The sequence below is a fragment of the Schistocerca americana genome, chromosome 7 (genome assembly GCF_021461395.2).
Source record: "Schistocerca americana isolate TAMUIC-IGC-003095 chromosome 7, iqSchAmer2.1, whole genome shotgun sequence".
In the NCBI taxonomy this organism is placed as follows: Eukaryota; Metazoa; Arthropoda; class Insecta; order Orthoptera; family Acrididae; genus Schistocerca; species Schistocerca americana.
In genome coordinates this window covers 654863-675803 of record NC_060125.1, presented here as the reverse complement: position 1 = coordinate 675803, position 20941 = coordinate 654863, and the positions used below count along the sequence as shown (strand labels likewise).

Genomic DNA, 20941 nt, shown 5'->3' with positions numbered 1-20941 from the left:
CTTTGCAGAGAATTGATGCTGGTGAGCCACCCACAAAAGTTGCTGCAGAGTAGGAGTACAATTACTGATCGGAAGACAAATTGATCAGAAATTTAAAAATTTTGTTCCATCCAAGCATTGGGCAGCGCAGTGAAATCTTGAAAAGCAATGAGAAAAGGTGCACATCCTCAGTTAGAAGAGGCATTATTTTTGTGGCACGAATAAATAAGAGCCAAAGGTGTGTCAGTTTCAGGTCCTCTACTTTGTCAAAATGAGCTGATTGAAGGAAAGAAGCAAGAATTGCTCGGAAGTAATGGCCAGCAGGATCGTTTCAAGAAGCAGCATGGCATTCATGAAATTGCCATCAGTGCCAAATCATTATCTGGGGATGAAGCTGCTACACTGATTTTAAGAAGAAACTGCACACAATCATTGACAAAGGAGGTTATACTGGCAATCAACTTTACAAATGTGATGAAACTGGGTTGAATTACAAAATGCATCCAATGAAAACCCTTGCCTCTAAAGAAGAAGAAATGGCTTCAGGATACAAAAAAATCCAAGAAAGATTTACTGTCCTTGCTTGCAGTAATGCCACTGGCAATCATAAACTGTGTCTTACTTTAATTGGCAAATCCAAAACACCAAGAGCATTTAGACACCAACCAACCAGTTTGCCACTGAGGTACACGAGTCAGTCTTAAGGCATGTATGAACAGTGCCATCTTCAGAGAGTGGTTCCAGGCAGAGTTTGTTCCAACTGTAGTAAATTACATGGAAGGAAAAGGACTTCCTTGAAAAGTGCTACTTCTTGTGGACAATGCTCCTTCTCACCCAGGTGATCTGCAAGATGGGGATATCAAAGTTGTATTTCTCCCACAAAATGTCACATCTCTATGTCAACCAATGGACCAAGGTATTCTTGAGGCAATGGAAAAACATTACAGACGCAAGATGCTGGAATAATTAATAGGCGTGATTGATGCTGCAGATGATTTTGTGGAAGCTCTTAAAAAAATCGATGTTTTAAGTGTCATTCATTGATTGCTGAAGCTTGGAATCTAATTCCTCCAGTTCCTCTTGTTAGGTCTTGGAAAAAACTCTTAGATCGTAAGGCAACCTAAGTGGTGGGAAGGAGGAGGCAACACCGAAACTCAAGCTGACATAATTTTGGTGAATTTACTGGAGAAGCTGGTTGTAAAGACACACACTTCGAAGACATTGAAGAGTGGATAGAAAATGGCATTTTTTCATGTGACTGAGGATGAAATCGTCCAAATTGTGACCGATCATAAAGTGTCAGAAGACTATGTTTCTGATGATGAATCAGAGAAAAATATTCCTCACACATTCTGTTACGAAGTGATCCAAACTGCCCTGGAGTACATCAGCCAACAGGCGGAGACGATTTATCTTGAAATAGTTTGATTTCAACGTTGGAGATGTATTGTTGCAGCAATAGTTTCTCAAGCAAAAAAACAAAAAAAAAAGACGTTTGTGACTTCGTTACCAAAAAATAAACTCTAATGAAGCATCCTAGAACTTCTATGTCCATAACTTAAAAAGATTTTTTTTTTTTTTAATTTTCTTGAAAGTTTCTCTAGACAGACTTTTTGTTCCTTTGAGTAATCTCTAGATTTGTTTCATGATTTTGTTCAGTAGTTTATTTTTTACTCAAAAGAGTAGGTAATAAAATTAAAACTCCTGTTATTTCCTGCTGCCAAATAAGGGAGATTTTTTCTGTAAGAATGCAAAATAAACGAGCTTTGTTATACAGCAGTTAAAAACTTTGAGTTTTCAATCATAGTTTGGTGCCTTTTCAACATGTCAACACAATTTTTTCAGTAAAAAAGTGCAGGGTTATTTGCAACCATATCAGTAACGTTTTACATACCCTACGCACGTTTTACGATCGTATTTCGCAATATTGATGCAATTTGGAGTGTTCACATGTGAAAACAGGGGGACTTTGATTTATCTGAAATTTTTGTTATCGGAACCGGCCACCGTCCCGATCATTTAGGATAAACAGGAGTTCACTGTAATAGACTCCTTGCAACATGCTGTGTCATACAGCTAGGAGCAGCCAGACTATGGAATTGCCGTCCTGCACATAGGCTGCCATTAACACCCAAGCAAATGACTGCATGTGAAGTGGTGCCATGATCGAGAAGTACGGACTGCTAATGAATGGTGTCACATTATGTTCACTAATGAGTCCCAGTCCTGCACTGCTCCAAATGACTATCGTGGAGAAGTTCGACAGTGACCCGGGGAGATGGGGAGAGGTCCCATTCTTCCACATTTTGGGGGGGGGGGGGGGGGGGTCACAAAGCAGTCCCATGGTGTGGGGAGCCATTGGGTATGACTTCAGGTCACGGCTTGTAATGGCCGAGGGAACTCTGATGGTACAGCAGTGGGTAATAGTATTGTGGTGCTATTTTTCAACAGGCCAGTGCTTGTCCACATGTAGTGTGTGTCTCTTTAAGTTGTCTGCGTGATGTTGATATACTCCTGTGGCCAGCAAAATCCCCATATCTGTCCCCGATAGAACATTATGGGACCAACATGGACGTCAACTCCATCCCACTGCCTGTATCCATGATTGCAATGTCCAGTTACAACAGTTGTGGATCACCTTTCTCAGGAGGGTATGCAGCAGCTTTACGACATCCTCCCGCACTGTCCAGGCCAGACAGGGTGCATTGCTGTGTTGATAAGTGGGCTCAAACTGATAAGTTCTGTGTAAATTTGACTCTGTTTTGTTATCACTGAAATAACATCACATACCCTCTAAATTAGCTATGTTTCAATTTGTTTTCTCCCCACCTTCTGAGTGTCTCACTTTTTTTCAAGCAGTGTAATTTAAGACAGACATAAGTATATGAAAATGGGATGGCATAACACATTGCTATTCAACTATGCCCCTAAGAAAATTGTAAGATAATGGAGAAGAGCAGGTGCACTATTACACTGACTAGAACGTAAACTTAAAGATAGAATTATATTGTGTAACCTATACCGATGATGTAATACTAATTGACAAAAACATCACTGATGTGCTAAAGCAAATTGAAATATTAAGGGAGCAATCTAGGAAAATTGGACTAATAATTTCACCTGGATAAAAAATTAATGGACGATACCAAAATGGCACTGGGTGAACTTATATAGGCAACAACATAGTATTCGGTGATAAAGAGTTTAAATAATTAGGTGAAAAAGACCACTGAACATCATAATGAAAAGAAGGCATAGAATCCAGACTTCAGAAAATACAAACTGTCTCTCAGTTAACTAAAAGTATTTTTCCTGGAACTCTAAAATCTAACATTGCACAACAGTGATCAAATTAGAATTTCTTTATGCATGAGAGAGACTCTTTGTCCAACACAAGACATGAAAACAGCAAACTGAATTAGAAGAATGTAAAATTGTAGTAAAAATCTTAGGTCCAAGAATAAAAGATGGAATACATCACACAGAACCCAGTGTGAAATCTCCAGGCAAATTCCTAAAAACTCTTGTTACAATGTGTCTCCAAAGAATCCAACTTGTGGGACATACAGAAAGAATGTATCCAAACAGGCAGCTCATTGGATTCCCACATACTTGAAAAATAAGATCCAACTGATGAAAACAAACAGGAAGAGACCTTACGAAATTGGAATCACCACATTTACAGTATTCTGATGTAGTGATGAGTCACACAGAGTGCAGTTTCACAGTAGCTTGATCGATGCTTGTACTTGTGTATGTAGTATATGCAAGTGTGTACAGCGTCTCTTCTGGTGTACTCACAATATGCTAATTTATGGCCGAGCAGTAAACCGGATCCCTACTCGGTTCCAGTGTGCTGTGCTAATTATTCTTCTTCACTATACATTTATGCTTGGAGCTGCAAGAGAGGCCATTTTCCAGATAGTGCCACAAAAACAACAAATTCTCAGATATCAGTTTAACTTAAACTCTTCAACATCATAGACAACATTTCACATTAATATGTTGCAGAACACTAGATTAGTGTTAAAATTGCCAGAGTAAACATTGTTCTCCATGTGACAGATTGTCACCCGATGTCCAAAATCGATAAATTTTATATCTCTGCACAGAGAAGCAGCTGGTTGCTCATTGTCATCTGTGGTGCTAATCAATGGGTCGAGCTCGTTGCTGGCACAGCGCCACCTCAGAGTAAGTGGCCCCTCATCCCAGCAGGTGGCGATGTTTAAACACCCGTATAGCTCCCAAGACTTACTGCGTCTGTGGATAACTCCGTCTCTGCACAGAACTTCCCACATTTCCCACACAGTGGGCCCTCGTGTCTCTTACACACAATAAATCTTCAAACTTATTTCATTGGCTAAGTTAAATTTCGAGTGTGACGTGCTATTTCGTAAAAAATAGCAAACGGTAGACATGGATGTTATTGTGACACTTTCCTAAGGCAACATTTGTGTATTACACTTGTAGAAGTGCACTGCAACATAAAACAGTAGACCGTAAGTTCAAACAATGGAAACTACAGGTTGGAATATCAGCAGTGTAGGAAAAGATAGAGTGCTAATTACCATAAAGATGGCACGTTAAAATGCAGACAGGCACAGTTAAGACACTTACACATAAGCTTTTGGCCACAACCTTCATCAGAAAAAGAAATAGAAATACACACCATTCATTCACACAAGCAAGCACACCACACACACACATGACCACCAACTCAGACAGCTCAGGCCAGAATGCTAGCCTGTAAGTTTGCTACACAATAAAATAATTATTCTGAGCTACAAGAAAAATGGATTCAAAGAACTAAACTGCTTGAAGAAAAAAAAGGGAAGCTCCCTGAAGCAACGTAGTTTCACGAGTGTGCATACCAGTGGTAAATTATGAGAGTCGCAACTCTCTGAAATGGATAAAAAGGTCACCAGATTGCATTAGCTTTGTTTGTGTCTCGGATTGTTACCGTGAATGGTAGGAGCTATAAGAGATGTGAAGAGCGTAAGATGTTGAGTGATCCCTGTTAAGGACACAGATGCCCTGTACTTCTGTGAGTCAGCATTATCAGCACGTAACAAAATTTGAAGGGGCCTAATTGTGTGTCTCCATTTGCCAGGCTGATTGAATTATGCAGTATGCAGATTTGTGAGACATTCAGATGTGGTAGTGTCCCCATGTTGGACTGCTTGGGTACGTAAGGGCGGTTTGCTTGTCAGCAAGCTTCCGGTTGACCGTGTCTGACGAGCCCATGGGAGAATTGCTGCAAGTACGCCGAGCACATTGTAACCCTTTCACACCTGCACCTGTCATGTGATCAGCAGTGAGTCACATTCTACAAGACCCGCAATGACAGTTGTCAGTGAGTATGACAACGACATAGGGAGAGGGCGTTTGGGGCAGCATCGGATATGACTTCAGGTCACTCTGACAGCACAGCAGTATGTCATGGACATCCTACATCCTCATTTGCTACCTCCATGTCCAACAGAGTTACAAGAGACAGAGCAGTGAAAACATATCCAGTTGTTGACTCACAAAGCGGTTTTGAGCTGTGACGCATGTAGTCTTAAGTGAATCATTCATACAAAAAGAAAAGAAGAGGAAGCTAAAGTCAGAATGTGAAAAAATTGGAGAATGGAATAGTTATTTGAAGACTTCACACTTGAAACTCCCAGTTTTCCTATTGTGAAAGTGCCTTTGTGACCATATGCATTTCACTGATGATAAACTTTTTTTTCCCCCTGGGTCTTGGCTCCATATTTTTTCATCCGGTTGAGTCAGAATACTTGCATAGTATTTGTGAGGTATTGTTTCAGTCTTGCAAGCTAATCTAAAATACAATCCCTTTTGCATCCTAGAAAACAATGACCACTCTTTCTCTCCGATTAAGTCACCTTGGCTATTTTTGTGCAACTGCTGTTTCATTTCATCATCGGGAACAGATTGGTGCATAGAATCAGTTGTGTGTCAGATTGTCCCAAATTGTTTTTCATATTAGGTTGTAGTCAGGCTTCAACAGACATGCCACTCACTTTCTGGTATGGCCACGGCATCAACTGTTTTGCACATCTTTTTAATTACTGATCTTGCAATATCACACTGTGTTCTTTCTCAGCATTTTCATATTTGATTGTAATTCTAGGAAGTAGTTCATGAGTCATCTTACAGAGACATATGCCACATATGAATTCAGCCACCCATTCCTTAACTGTTGACTATGAAGGAACTCCCCCCATGAACCATGGACCTTACCGTTGGTGGGGAGGCTTGCGTGCCTCAGCGATAGAGATGGCCGTACCGTAGGTGCAACCACAACGGAGGGGTTTCTGTTGAGAGGCCAGATAAACATGTGGTTCCTGAAGAGGGGCAGCAGCCTTTTCAGTAGTTGCAGGGGCAACAGTCTGGATGATTGACTGATCTGGCCATGTAACATTAACCAAAACACCTTGCTGTGCTGGTACTGCGAACGGCTGAAAGCAAGGGGAAACTACAGCCATAATTTTTCCCGAGGACATGCAGCTCTTCAACTTGACTAGAAGAAGAGATCGGTTGGTAGGACATGTTTTGAGGCATCAAGGGATCACAAATTTAGCATTGGAGGGCAGCGTGGAGGGTAAAAATCGTAGAGGGAGACCAAGAGATGAATACACTAAGCAGATTCAGAAGGATGTAGGTTGCAGTAGGTACTGGGAGATGAAGAAGCTTGCACAGGATAGAGTAGCATGGAGAGCTGCATCAAACCAGTCTCAGGACTGAAGACCACAACAACAACAACAACATGAAGGAACTGACTCCTAATAAGTAAGATGATGCCTGTAGAAAAGTACAACAAAACAGTAATCTCGAAAAAGGACAGGATAGACAGTACATTCTGTAGGACATATTAAAAGTGATTGGTAAAAGAGACTTGGTGTGTTAAATGCAGCTTTTGTTTACATGATAACTGAATTGGATAGATAAACAACCTACTTGCTAAGTGGCGGCAGAACACACACATAAAAGAACATTATAATTAGGCGAGCTTCAGAGCCAGTAGCTCATTCTTCAGGCAGAAGGGTTGAAGTGGAAGGAAGAGGGGTGAAGGATAGGTCTAGGAAAAAGGGTAGATTTTGAGAAAGTTACCCAGAACTGCAGATCAAGGGCTGACTTTCCAGATGGGATGTGATTCCACATCTACATACATACTCCACTAGCCACCATATGGTGCATGGCAGAAGGTACCCTGTCTCACTACAATAGTCTAAATAAAATTACTTGATAGTTGACATCAATCACTTGCTGCAACAATGTTGCCACATTGGCTACCAGCTACCGTTTGGTTACAGGTGACAACAAACAAGCAGCTCACTTCACAAATTATGTTAAATGTTTAACACAGAGCAATTTTTCTAGTGGCTGGTGCAAGGTATGTCAGAATTGTTGGATGCTCTGTCGACTATTGATTTAAAGTGACCAGTGACTGAACTGGGGCAGACGACCCGTTTTGTATCCCTGACTGTAAACTTGTGTCCTAACCCAGCCGAGAAAATTGTGGTCAACAGTCTGCAGCAGTACTAATATCATGATCGCTTTGTTCATGGGAATTAAACCTAACCCTTAAGGGTAAACTCACGACAACAAAAACTCAATTTCAGGGCTGAAAGCAAATTGAAATTTCTCCATGTCATTTGTTACCTGTAACTATCCTTACACTAGCTGCACATGCTGCCATGTTAGAAACCAGTGAACAGTCCATGTGGGCACTTGGTCGTGGATTATAGATGACTGAGGCAGATTCCAAATGAAGAAATAATGACAGGAAGAAAAATTAGACCAAATAGAACAGTCAAAACAATGATGAAAAATGATGCAGCAAATTATTAAAAATAGAAAAAAATATATTTAAACCAATTAATTGAATGAAAATAATAATCACACTCTTTTGGTTAGATTTAAAAATAAAAATTTTGCTACATTGATGAGATTCAAACCTACAACATGCTACATATTAGATTAATCTGCCAACCATTGTGCTATGCCACAGCACTGCATGAAGTATTTATATACGTGAATGTAGTGACCCAGTTGCAACTATGAATTGCAACCTTAAAAATTTCAGTTTCACGCAGTGTAGTGAAAAGCTTATCTAATGTAAGATGATCTCTGTGAATATGATAACTATATGTATGATACAGAATCACACCTTGTGCTGAGTTATTCAGTAGTGTTTGGTTAGTGCTATGAATGAAATGTGTGTCTTTCATTAGCATTGTTAATGTGTGTTGTTTTTGGTGTAGCTATTGCGTGTCATGAAATACATAATAAAAGTGTCGTGCTCGTAATTCGGGATACAAATACATCAAGAAAGAATGCTGAACCAGGAATTGGAAGTGACTGGCCAATTTTGGTGGAGTTTGGCAACAGCAGACAGTTCAAGTGTGACGCTGACTACTCTTATTGGCGTTTGAAGTGCCAACTATCAAGTAATTTTATTTCAACTGTAGTCAGTTCCTTTCCCGTTCCATCTGCCAATTGAGTGAGGAAAAAGTGAATGTCTATATGCCTCTCTATGAGTCCTAATTTGTTGTCTCTTATCTTTGTGGTCCTTACGCATAATGTATGTTGGTGCAAGCAGAATTGTTCTGCAGTCAGCACAGTGTTCCTCAAAATCCCTCCAGGGATTCCCATTTGAGTTCCAGAAACATCTCCATAATACTTGTATGTTGTTGTTTCAACCTACTGTTAACAAATCTAGTATCCTGCCTCTGAATTACCTCAATGTCTGCTTTAATTCGACCCCTTGCGGATACCAGACACTCAAACTGTACTCAAGAAGAGATCACACTAGCATCCTATATGTGATGTCCATCACAGCTGAGCCACACTGTAGTAAAATCCACCCAACAAACAAAAGATGATTATTCGCCTTCCCTACCATGACCCTCACACGTTTGTTCCATTTCATATCACATTGCAATGTTACGTCCAGATATTGAAACAATGTGACTTCTTCATTCATGACACTACTAATGCTGGATTCTGGCATTATGGATTTGTTTTTCCAACTCCTCTGCAGTAACTTATATTTTTCTACATTTAGGGTTAGCTGTCATTTATCACACCAACTGGGAACTTAGTCCAGGTCATCTTTTATCCTCCTAAATCACTCAACGATGACACCTTCCATACACCACAATATCATCAGCAAACAACCACAGATTACTGTCCACTTTGTCCATCAAATCAGTTATGCACATAGAAAATATGAGTAATAGTGCTCCTATCACACATCCCTGGAACGATCCTAATGATACCCCAGTCACTGATGGACACTCACCGTCGGGATAATGTAGTGGGTTCTATTACTTCAGAAGTCTTTGAGCCACTCACATGTCTGGGAATGTATTCCATGTGCTTGTACCTTTGTTAAAAGTCTGCATTGAGTCATTATGTCAAATGCTTCTCGGAAATCAAGAAATATGGAATCTGGGTTTGTGAATTTTGTGATGGCAAAGTTAGAGGAGCAATGCATCTGCATTAAATTTTGTGTGAAACTCAAGAAAACCTTTACAGAGACACACCAAATGATGCTGGGAGCCTATAGCGATGAGTACTTAAGCCATACTCGGTGTTACATATTATTCACACGTTTTAAAAATGGCTTTACAAAAGTCAAACATGATCCTTGTTCAGGACGCTCTTAGATGTCCACTGATGATGCTTGTGTCAGGAACGTCAACGAAATTGTGTGTGCCAGTCGAAGATTCACTGTCCGAGAGATTGTAGAAGAATGTAACATTTCAATTGGATCATATTATGAAATGACACAGCATCTTGGAATGCATTGTGTTGCCGTCAAGTTCATTCCACGCTCATGAGTCAAGACCAAAAAAACTTTTTGGATCTTACAAATGAGACTGAGATGTTCCTTGTGAGAATAGTATGACCCCTGCAGACTTCTTTTTATTTCCAAAGGTGAAAAGGATGAAGTTTTGCAATGGTAGATGAGATAAAAGAAAATTCGCAGACGACACTTTATGCGACCCAGCAAGATGTGTGTCAAGACTGCTCCTGGAAGTGGAAATGATATTGGGAGCAGTGTATCAATTTTGGAGTAGAGTATTTTGAAGGAGACAATCCATAGTAACTAAAAGATAAGCATAGAAAATTTTGTGGACAAAGTTCTGGAATTTTTTGAACAGACATTGTATGACAAAAGGGCATGCTGAGTTGCCCATGAGTGATGCTTTGTACTGATTTGTGGACATAAACTTATTGGTCTCTATGAAACTGATTAGATTCAAACCCAGAATATGTTCAAGAATTCTGCAGCAAACTGATGTTACGGGTATTGGTCTGTAATTTCGCGGGTCTGTTCTTTCGCCCTTCGTATATACAGGAGACGCCTCTGTATTTTTTCCCCAGTTGCTTAGGTCTTTCTGCTGGGTGAGAGATTCACAATAAATACAAGCTAAGTAAGGGTCTAGTGCCATATAGCACTCTTTGTAAAACCAAATTGAGATTCCATCTGCAACTGGTGACTTATTTGTTTTTAATTATTTCAGGTGTCAGGGATGCTTACGAGGGTGGTTTGAAAAGTTCTTGAAACAGAATAGAAAAAAAGTACTTATGTCACTGAAACTTTTTTGTTTTTCAATGTACCCTGCTTGTAGATTAATTCACTTGGTCCAACAGTGTTCCAATACCTTGATCCCATCTCGACAATGATTTTCCTCCAGGCCTACAAAATAGTTGTCAACTCAGGCTATCAATTCTTAATTTAAGTGAATCTTCATCCACAAAGAAAAATTTTCAGTTTAGGGAAGAGGCACGTGTGGCAACAATTCATACCTTAGTTTGTGTAATTTTACCATGGCGATGGCACATGCGTGCGAGCGTGCATTGGCTTGATGCTAGATGACTTTCTTCCTTATTAAACCTGGCCTTTTTCTCATATCTTTTGTTGCAATTTGTCCAGAAGGTTAGCATAGTATTCTCCAGTAATTGTTTGCCCAGTGGGGAGATAAAGTACAAACAGAATCCCCTTCTCATCCCAGAACACTGATGCCATGATCTTCCCCGCTGAAGGAATTTGGTGGCGCATCCCAGACCACTGACGCCATGTCCTTCCCCGCTGAAGGAGTTTGGCGGCGAAGATTCAGCATGTTTCCAATGCTTTGATTGTTGCTTTGTCTCTGGGGTATAGTAGTAAACCAAAGTTTCCTCGTGGTCACAAACCAGCACAAAAGTTCTTGTTTGTTTCTCCTAAAACAGGCCAAACATTGTTGTGATATGTCCATTCTCATGTGTTTTTGACCCAGCATCAAGAGTCGCGGCACCCATCTTGTGAATACCTTTCAGATGACATCTGGCAAGCGTGAGCAATTTCATGCACTCTAAATTGGTGATCCTCCTTGATCATTATGCGCACTTTTGCGATGATTTCTAGAGTAGTGACACATCTTGGCTGACCTATTCATGGATGATCATCATCTAAGCCCTCCTGACCAAATTTAAATTCATTTATCCACTTGGCAACAGTTGAAGACAAAGGAGCAGAGCCCCTGGTGTATTCTGGAAATCAGCATGAATGTCCTTCGCTTTCATACCTATCTTTATGAAGTACTTCATCACTGCTTGAATCTCTACCCGTCCCCCCCCCCCCCCCCCCCCCCCCCCCCCCCCGTCTTTGCAGATCACTACACAGGAACAACAACAGAGCCGTGTCACTGCCACAGCTCTCTTCCAAGAGCACTGACATGGCACATGTTTACAGGTGATTGTTGTTAGGTGTCTTTGTGCTATTGTCAAATGACGGTATGTTTATATGATTCTCTTGCATGAATGATTTCTTAAATGCAAAATTTAAAACATTTATCTCCTACTGCCACACCAGACTGGTCAAGTGACTTGATGGAATTCTTTGACTCACTTAGTGATTTTACATAGGACAATAAATTCCCCTGCTTCTCAGCCAGATCTTTTGCTGAGGTATGACAGTGGTAGTAACCTTTCCTTGTTGCCATTTGGCATTCTCTTTTGAACCAAGAGTGCAGTAGCTTTTCCTTCCTCAGTATTTTCCAAATTTCATTGTTAAACCGCAGTGGCTCTTTTGCATCCTTAATTCGTTTACTAGGTACAGACTTGTTGAGAGTGCAATTCACGATCTGTTTAAGCTTTGACCATAATCTCTCTACGTCCATCTTAATGGAACTAAGTGATGTCAGTTCTGTCTAAGTAAGATGCTAACATCTGCTTATCTGCTCTTTCTGGCATGAACATTTTCCTAGCCTTCTTGACTGATTTATTAATTTTTGTAACCTTAGTTGTTATTATGTTATCATGATTATTAATCCCCATCTCTATGCTGAAGTCATTGATGATATCTGGCCTGTTTGTAACTACAAGGTCTAAGATATTTCCATTGCATGTGGCATGGCAAACTAGGTGCTCAAGACAATTTTCGAAAACCACATTCAAAAGTGCTTCACAAGATTGACTGCACCCCCTGCAATGAAGCCATAGGCTACCATCTATACTCAGTAGGCTAAATTCACCTCCAACTAGTATTGCATGATCTAGGTATTTATGTGCTACTGTCTGTAGACTTTCTGTGAATGGCTCCAAAACTGTCATAGCAGAACTGGGTGGCTGATTATCCATTAATTAACGTGATTTCACCTAGACTTGTTATACGCAACCAGATAACTTCACTGTCACAATCAGCTTTGACCTCAATAGAGACAATGGACACTCCCTCTCCTACAGTGTCTAACCTGCCTTTCTGATATATATTCCATTAATCACTAAATATGTCAGAGCTTTCTGCTCTCGGTTTCAGCCATCTCTCAGTCTCTGAGAATAATTTGAGTGCGATACTTTCCTGGATGGCAGTAAATTCGGAAACTGTGTTACAAGTACATTGACAACTGATAAAATTTTGACAATCTACACTGGAGTGAATTCAAAAGATAAACCTCAACCAACATTGAATGTATCTTGGTGATAAAGAGCCCAAATAAATAAATTGATGATTTTATTCCATTTCATCTGATTGAATGAAACACACACAGCATAACTACTCAGAAAACAACTATAGTGCTGATTACATTTACTATCATACATGTAGCACTCTGAGAACATTTCACCTTGTCATAGTAGTCCTGTGTTTTGGAACTAGGCAGTGCTTCATTTCACAAAGCGAAAGGAATAGCTTGTGTAAAAAACAAAAGAAGGGGAAATAGTGGTTGCTGGTGTTTTTAACACTATCATTCAATTTAGTTCCTATTGTGAACTTTGCAGCTAGGATATGTAAATGCTCTGAGACTGCTATTGATAATATCTTTATGAACAAATCTAGGGGAAAAACATCATATCACAAAACCAATAGTAAATGGACTATCTGATCACGACGTGCAGCATCTTGTGTTAAATGTTGAAACTTGTCAGGATAAAAAAATATTAAATCTGAGTACAGGAGGATAATAAATAAGCCAGAAATTGAGGAATTCAGGAAATTGCTCAAAGACATGAACTGGAGAGATGTTTACCTGACTCAAATGGAAAATGCAAAGCATTTATTAATAAAGTTACCTCCTCTTTTGAAAATTGTTTTCCCCTAAAGGTAACTCAGATCACACAGAAGTCAAAAGATAAACCATGGATTATACAAGGAATAAAGATATCATGTGGGGCAAAAAGGAGACTGTATCTACTATCTAGGAATGTTTCTGATATTAGAATTGTAATGCATTACAAAGAATACTGCAAAATATTGAATCAAGTAATCCAGAAATCGAAGTAGCTTTATTAAGAGAAAATGATAATTGTATCGGGCAACAAAATAAGAACTGTTTCAGATATAGTGAAGACAGAGAGAAGTGGGGCCAAAAAGGAAGTGGAACAGATAGCTCTAAAAGTAAATGAGACTTTGGTAACAAGTGCATGTAGTGTTGTAAATCTCTTAAGCAAGACTTAATTTTTGTTACTGACGGCTCGGGGTTATCAGGTTCGGTGAATGGTGCAATGGAGTATCTGGGACCAGTCTTTGAAGAACATCGTGTAGAACCTATTCGAGGAACTTTGAATTCCAACCATTGCTTCTCAGTATACTTACTCCTTAATGAAATTTGTTGCAAGTTATATATCTATATTTCCAACAAGTAGCTCAATACATATTATCAATACTAGGAATAAGAAAAATCTACATAAAGACCTAACATCACTTATGTTGGTCCAAAAGGGGGTCCAATATTCAGGAACACACATTTTCAATAAATTACCAGCAACCATTAAAAACTTGGTTTCAGATAAAGCACAGTTTAAACAGAGTTTGAATGACTTTTTGATAGGCAATGCCTTCTACTCTATAGATGAATATCCTAACAGAGACTGTTAGGCCAGCTTAAGTAAAAATATGTTAGATTTAAGTTTTGACAGCACTTGGTTGCAACAGTCAAAATTAGGTATTTTGTGTATGATAAATTTATTAATAGTGCATAACAATGTTTCATTCTGACAGCGTATTAATCCTGTAAATATTAGCTTTTCCAGTTTATTGTATTGTATTCACCTATTTTGACAATCTCATGACAAATGATCAGGGTAGTATTCATTATATTAAAATGTTTTGTGTTATACATTCTGACATGTTCCACACCCTCGAGAATCATCTCATTTTTTCGGTGTATGTAATGAAAACTGAATCAAATCAAATCCAATCACCATCTCTCATCATGTAATAACTTCACTTCTTCTTCTTCCCTTGTCGTCTCCTGTTTTTCCAGTACTCGTCCATCTCCTCCTCATGTTTTTCCCCCTTTATTCTATTCGTGTTGTTCTCAATCCCCTATTTCTTCTGCATTGAAAGCCTTTTATTTTTATTTACTTATTTTTTTTATTGAGGTGAGTCTCTACGGACTGCGTGGTAACAACCGACTTCACTCTAGTGTCCAGGTCTTGTTCTTGCTCCAGCTTTGACTTCCTGCCGGTATCTTCTGAGCCCCTGCAAGAAGTGCCTTTTTATGCTCTTCAGATAATGGTCCTCACTGTCTTTCGGATGTTGATGCCATGTTAAAACCTTGGTAGTTGGTCACCAATCTTCTAAATTTGTTCCTTTCAGGAATTTCTCTCTGAGATACCAATCTGCTTAAGATCTTTTTCACATTCTTTGAACCATCTCGGCCTCGTTTTCTTAGATAGGATGAAACTCTGTATTCTTTTTGTTAGTCAATCACCGTCCATTTTCATGAGATGACCATAAAATAACAATCATTTCTTTGTAATGGATGCTGTGATAGGTTCTGTCTCACTGCACGTGTCCTCATTTGCTCTCATTCGTCATTGTCCATCGACCCATCTATTACCTTAGGATTTTCCTTAATATCCTACACTCACGCTTTTCCAGCCACTCAGCTTGACCTTGTCTATTCGTGGTCAAAGTTTTGGATGCTTATAAGCCCTCAGGTTGTACAACTGTATTATAATGTTGGAACTTGGCCCATATACTCATAGACTTTTTGTTATAAGTATTCTTTGTCAGTTGGTATGCTTGGTCTAACTTCCTCATCCCGACAATTGCTTCTTCTTTTAATCCATTCTCCTGGTGGATGACTTCACCGAGATACCTGAAATTCTTAACTCATCCGATTTTTTCCCAGGTTGGTTATCTTCCATTCAGGTCCGTCACAGATGTTCGTCATATATTTTGTCTTTTGAATAGAGATCTGGAGTCTAACTTTTTTCATCAATTTCTGACAGCCTATTTATCTTGTTGATTGCTGACTCTATGTTGTTAGCAAAAATGGCCAGGTCAGCCGCAAAATCTAAGCAGTCAATGCACACCCCTTTGTTCTTAGGACCAAGTCTGAACCACTCTTCATTTGTTTCTTCTTGGGCTAATAACTTTCTCCACTCTCGAATGACATTTTCCAAGACACAATTGAAAAGGAGAGGGATAGTCCATCTCCTCGTCTTATGTCCGTTCTGATTGTAAAGGGTTCAGATACCTCACCCATAAGTTTAATTTTCGACACTGTGTTAGCAAGAGTTTGTTTGATCAGCTTTCTTGATGTATTATCCACCCCAAACTTTTCCAAAATATTCATTAATGCATGTCAGTCGATGGAGTCATATACTTTCTGAAAATCAACAAACATGACCACATAGTTATTTCTTCCAATTCTTTTTTGTACCTCATGATGTTCTTCAGGTTAAAGATCTGTTCTGCGCAAGAATCACCCTTTTGGAAACCAGCTTGATAGTCCCCAATCAGTTGGTTACAATGATCTTCTATTCTATTCTGTATCACTTTCGAGAGAATCTTATATGGAACAGATACTAAAGAGGTACCCCTATAGTTATTGACATTCTATTTATCACCTTTTTTGTGTAGACGATGGATTAAAGCTGACTGCCATTCAGTTGGTATCATCCTAGCTCTCCAGATCTCCTCAAAAAGTTGGACTAGTATATCTAGAGTTTCATTATTTGGCAGCTTCAGTAGTTCCACCACTATTGAATCCTCTCCAGCTGCCTTATTATTCTTAAAGTTGTTGATGATCTCTTTGGTCTCCTCTTTACTAGATGGAGATGAGGGGTAGTTTGTGGATTGGGGCACATACAGGGAATCTTTCTTTCGGTTCATCACAATTAAGTAGGTTTTCAAAGTAACGAGACATTATCTTGCAGTTTTTTTGTTGGTCAGGCCGAGTGTGGTGTGTGTACTGTAAGACCTTCAGTGCACACACCATCAGATTATTTGACTTGTTGCTCTAACGAAGTAAGCGAGTGTCAGCAATATGTCTCGTGGTCTTATCATGGCATGTTTATCTTCTGCCATTAGGTCAGACGATAGAAATGCCACTTGCACACTTAGAGTAGCAGATTGATGGTGACCAACTTTAAACAGAACTTGATTAATTTTCACATACATTTATTAAAATAATAACAAATAGAAAAATTACTTAACTTGGTTCTGGATGCTATTTACAATTGACAATCTGAAGTTCCTTTGGTATTGATACATTAATCTTATTCTCACATATATCTCGGGTACTTGACGAAAGTGTCTATACATTTATCTTCATGGCAATGTACAGGAATATGGTAATCTTATTAGGCGCAGACTGAATCTTGACTATGGACTGGTACAGACAATTGTAGAACTCGTACAGACTGGTACAGACTATGCAGACTGGTACAGACTAATGCAGACTGGTGCAGACAAATGCAGACTGACTGGTTGAAGGTCTTTACACTCGTTATAATACCTCGCACGTTCATGTATCACTGCGCGAGTGTGATGCGCGAGGAGAAAGTGTTCTATCTTAGCAGCAATCTCATTGGCTGTGTTACATATTAATACGCGGATCGGCGGAAGCAGAATTTGGTCCGTCTCTGTGGCAGCGCCATCTCGTAGTGCGGAGATGGACGAGTGCTGCGCCTGCGCTGTTGTGCTTAGCGGGGCTCACTCTAGTGGGAAATTTGTGTATGCGCTGAATATGCGGAACTATGTACACAACACTGAGCTTTCCATTTTCGTCTCTAAAACAAAAACTAGGGGCTTGGTATCCTTTCAAATTCGATTTGAACGTCTGATAGAAGTCTCTGACATTGTTTATCTGGAAACGCTGATCGATCTGTTATAACTGCTGTTTCTCATGCAACTGCTTAGCCCTTCGTAGAGTTCTGGCTGCATATTTTCGAACTTCATGGAATACATCAAAATCATCAGGTCTCCTGGTAGAGTTCCACTTTTTCCATGCACTTGCTGTTTGGCCCACCACCTCACCACAAACCTCATTCCACCATGTATGATTCCTCTTTTTAGCTGTCAGGATTTTAGTATTAGCTGCTTGTTGGATCATGGAGTCAATGTCTGCCCATTTATGGGATTCAACTGTCAGTTACTGGTGGCATTGTTCCAATATGTTTTGATTGATTTTGAGCTTCGCAATATCATATTTATGAATTTTATTTCCGGTTTTCACGGTCTTATTGAGAGGGATGAAATTAATTTTGATCTTGGAGAGGTGATGATCCTTTTAAATTCAGTATTTTATCTGTAAAAAGGTTTCTTTCTATTATTTCTGATTGTTTGATGTTGTTTCTTTCTTATTTCTGTAATCCATGCTATCATTGATTCCTTCTTCCAGAACTACTCATTCAGTAGAGGTCTCTAAAAAAGATTAATCTTCTTTTAGCCATTACTTCTGATATTTTCTCAAAATTTTTGTAGATCTCCTCATTACTTCTCATTTTCCAGCCATCTGTAGCTTGTATTGCAACCATTATTTTCTAATAATGCTCCTTTGAGGAACCTCTGTTCTGTCCAGCTTATAGTTCATCATTAGGCATCCTCAACCATATAAACATCCTGGTCATACCACTGTGGGATAGTGTCTTAGTTTTGTTTTTTTAGTTGTACATTTCTTGTTGTAAATATCCTTTGTCAAACGATTTGCTCTCTCCAGTTTTCTGACTCTTGCATCTACTGTTAATTCTTCTAGTCCATTTTGTTGTACAGTTTGTCCAATATATTTAAATTTACTTCCTAATGCTATTTTACATTTTTGTTTTTCTAAGAGTGTTGATGCATTGTTTGAAATTGTCATCAATGTTGTTTTTTCAGCTGAAATTTTGGGACCAGCTCCCTTTGCTATTTCTTCCAAAAGATTTCTTTCAATAACTTTCTGCCAGATTTTTTGAAAGTATATCAGAATCATCTGCAGAAGCCAGGCAGTTTACCTTAATTCCATTTGTTTTTCATCCTAAAATTATTGGTTCAATTTTGTGATTTTTTTTTCTCCAAATTCCAGATACTTTCTATTTTTTCTAGAATGCAGTGTACAGTAAAGGTGATAAACTGTCCCTTTGTCTAACATCAGTTTTTATTTCAAATGGTTGAGATACTTCTCCCATAAATTTAGCTTCTGCCATCCTATTTGCTAGTGTTTTGAGGATTATGTTTGCTTTAACACAAAATTCTTTGATGATTTTACCTATAATTTCTCTGCCTACCAAATCAAATGTTTTCTTGAAACCAATACATGATACTATTATAGGTTTGGTGATTAACAGTATGTGGAGAATTATCGATTTTCTAATAAACATCTGTTCTGTGCAGGGTATTCCCTTTCTAGAGCTCCTTGAGATTCTCCCAGTTATTTGTCTAAAGTTTCTACAACTCTGTCCAGAGAATTTTTGATAATATTTTGTATACCACTGGCAGAAGTGAGGCATCTCTGCAATTGTTGACATTTTGTGTGTCCCCTTTTTTTCATAGCTGTGAATTAATGCTTTCCATAATCTCTTCAGCTTTCCAAATGTTCTCAAACAGCAGTCGTAGATCATTTGTGTCTTCTGACTATTTCAATAATTTTTCTGTAGTGGAGTCTTCATTTGTTGCTTTGAAGTGTTGGAATGATTTGATGGCTTCATGAATTTATTGTTCTGTTAGTGGAAAATCTTCCTCCAGATGTTGTGGGACTGCTATTATATATTGCTACAATGTGCTGTTATTATTATTGTTGTTGTTGTTGTGGTTGTTTGGTTGCCTGTTCTTCAGCACTATCTTTCTGTTTCGTTTATCTATTTGCCGCCATTTTAGCCCATTTACCGGTATTTTCAGCTTGTTTTTCACTTATTTGACCTTTTGGTGGCTCCTCTTGAAGAGATCTTATTTCTCAGCATTTAAAATTACATCATCTGCTGCTCTTTCGCAACTCAATTTCATCATGTCCAGTCTAGTTTTTTCATTCATTTAACCATCCATCTTCCTTGACTCAAGATCCTGAATTTTCATCCTTAATTCTTGAACAGTCTCATTTCTCTTTTTACATTTTCCAGATGAAGAAACTTTTGGTCCTCAAAGCTAAGATTAGTATCAGTTTTTTTATTTGTTTCTGCCTATGGCTGCTATATCTCTTTAGTTAGAATATTTTCTCTCTCTGTATTTGATTATAGTCTAAGTCTGAATATTTTTATAAGTACATTTATTGCTGTAGCAATGAGTAAAATAAATTGTATTGCACTGCCTGTAGCATGTAGCACCATTTTGACTGTTAGTCCTCTTGCTGTACAAAAAGTAGCTTTGATGATTACTTAATGCAAGTATTTTGTAAGAGCTGTGGAATGGTTAGTATCTGTTTATATTTTTCTGATTAATTCAAGCTCGTCAATGCACATCCTGTGTTAAGGAAATATTTGAACTGAATTTACTGTGTGTTAAATATAAGCAGTGGATCCATTGGGGTAGTCTTTTTGGTAGAAATATGTCAAGGTGAACAAAACAGGAGATGAAACTTCCTGGCAGATTAAAACTGTTTGCCCGACCGAGACTCGAACTCGGGACCTTTGCCTTTCGCAGGCAAGTGCTCTACCAAAGCACGACTCACGTCCGGTACTCACAGCTTTACTTCTGCCAGTACCTCGTTTCCGCTGCAGAGTGAAAATCTCATTCTGAAAACAGGAGATGGTGAAGGAAGAGAGGGAAAAGATCAACATTTGCTTCTCATCAGCAATATAACTGGGTTGCAACATTCAGTGAAAATTATCTGTGACAGGAAGTTGTCAGAAATACATTTTTTGAAGAAACTTTATGTTTGTATAAGCATTTATTAAATTTAAAAAGTTGGATTTCATCTGTTAATACAAAAGATAATGTTTTGCATTGCAGGCATGCTAAACCTGTCAAAGATGAAGAATCGGCCAATGATTCTTATTGGAGGATAACAGTATGTATAACTTAAACTTGAGATTCTTGAAAATAAAGCTAGTCAGTATTTCTTAACAGTACTGATTTAAATACATCTAAAGATCGCTGTTACCTAAATGAAAGTTGACGAGCAAAGTCTTAGTGGTCATTTGTATAAAATTGTCATAGGTGTTATTTACAAGAAGAGTAAATAGTTTCAATAGGAATGTGGTGAGACATTTAACAAATGTCATGACCACACATTAATAGGACCTTATAACGCTACCATTATGA

The 20941-nt window shown here is 38.7% G+C and overlaps 1 protein-coding gene across 1 annotated transcript in view; it reads left to right on the top strand.

Moving 5' to 3' along the window:
- The window catches only part of LOC124621929 (molybdenum cofactor biosynthesis protein 1-like), a 42064-nt gene extending 21379 nt beyond the window's left edge, over nucleotides 1–20685 (top strand). Inside the window, exon 4 of the mRNA XM_047147435.1 lies at nucleotides 20630–20685. Coding sequence (XP_047003391.1) covers nucleotides 20630–20685 — 56 coding nt within the window. The remainder of the gene's footprint in view (nucleotides 1–20629) is intronic.
- Nucleotides 20686–20941: the final 256 nt, after the last annotated feature.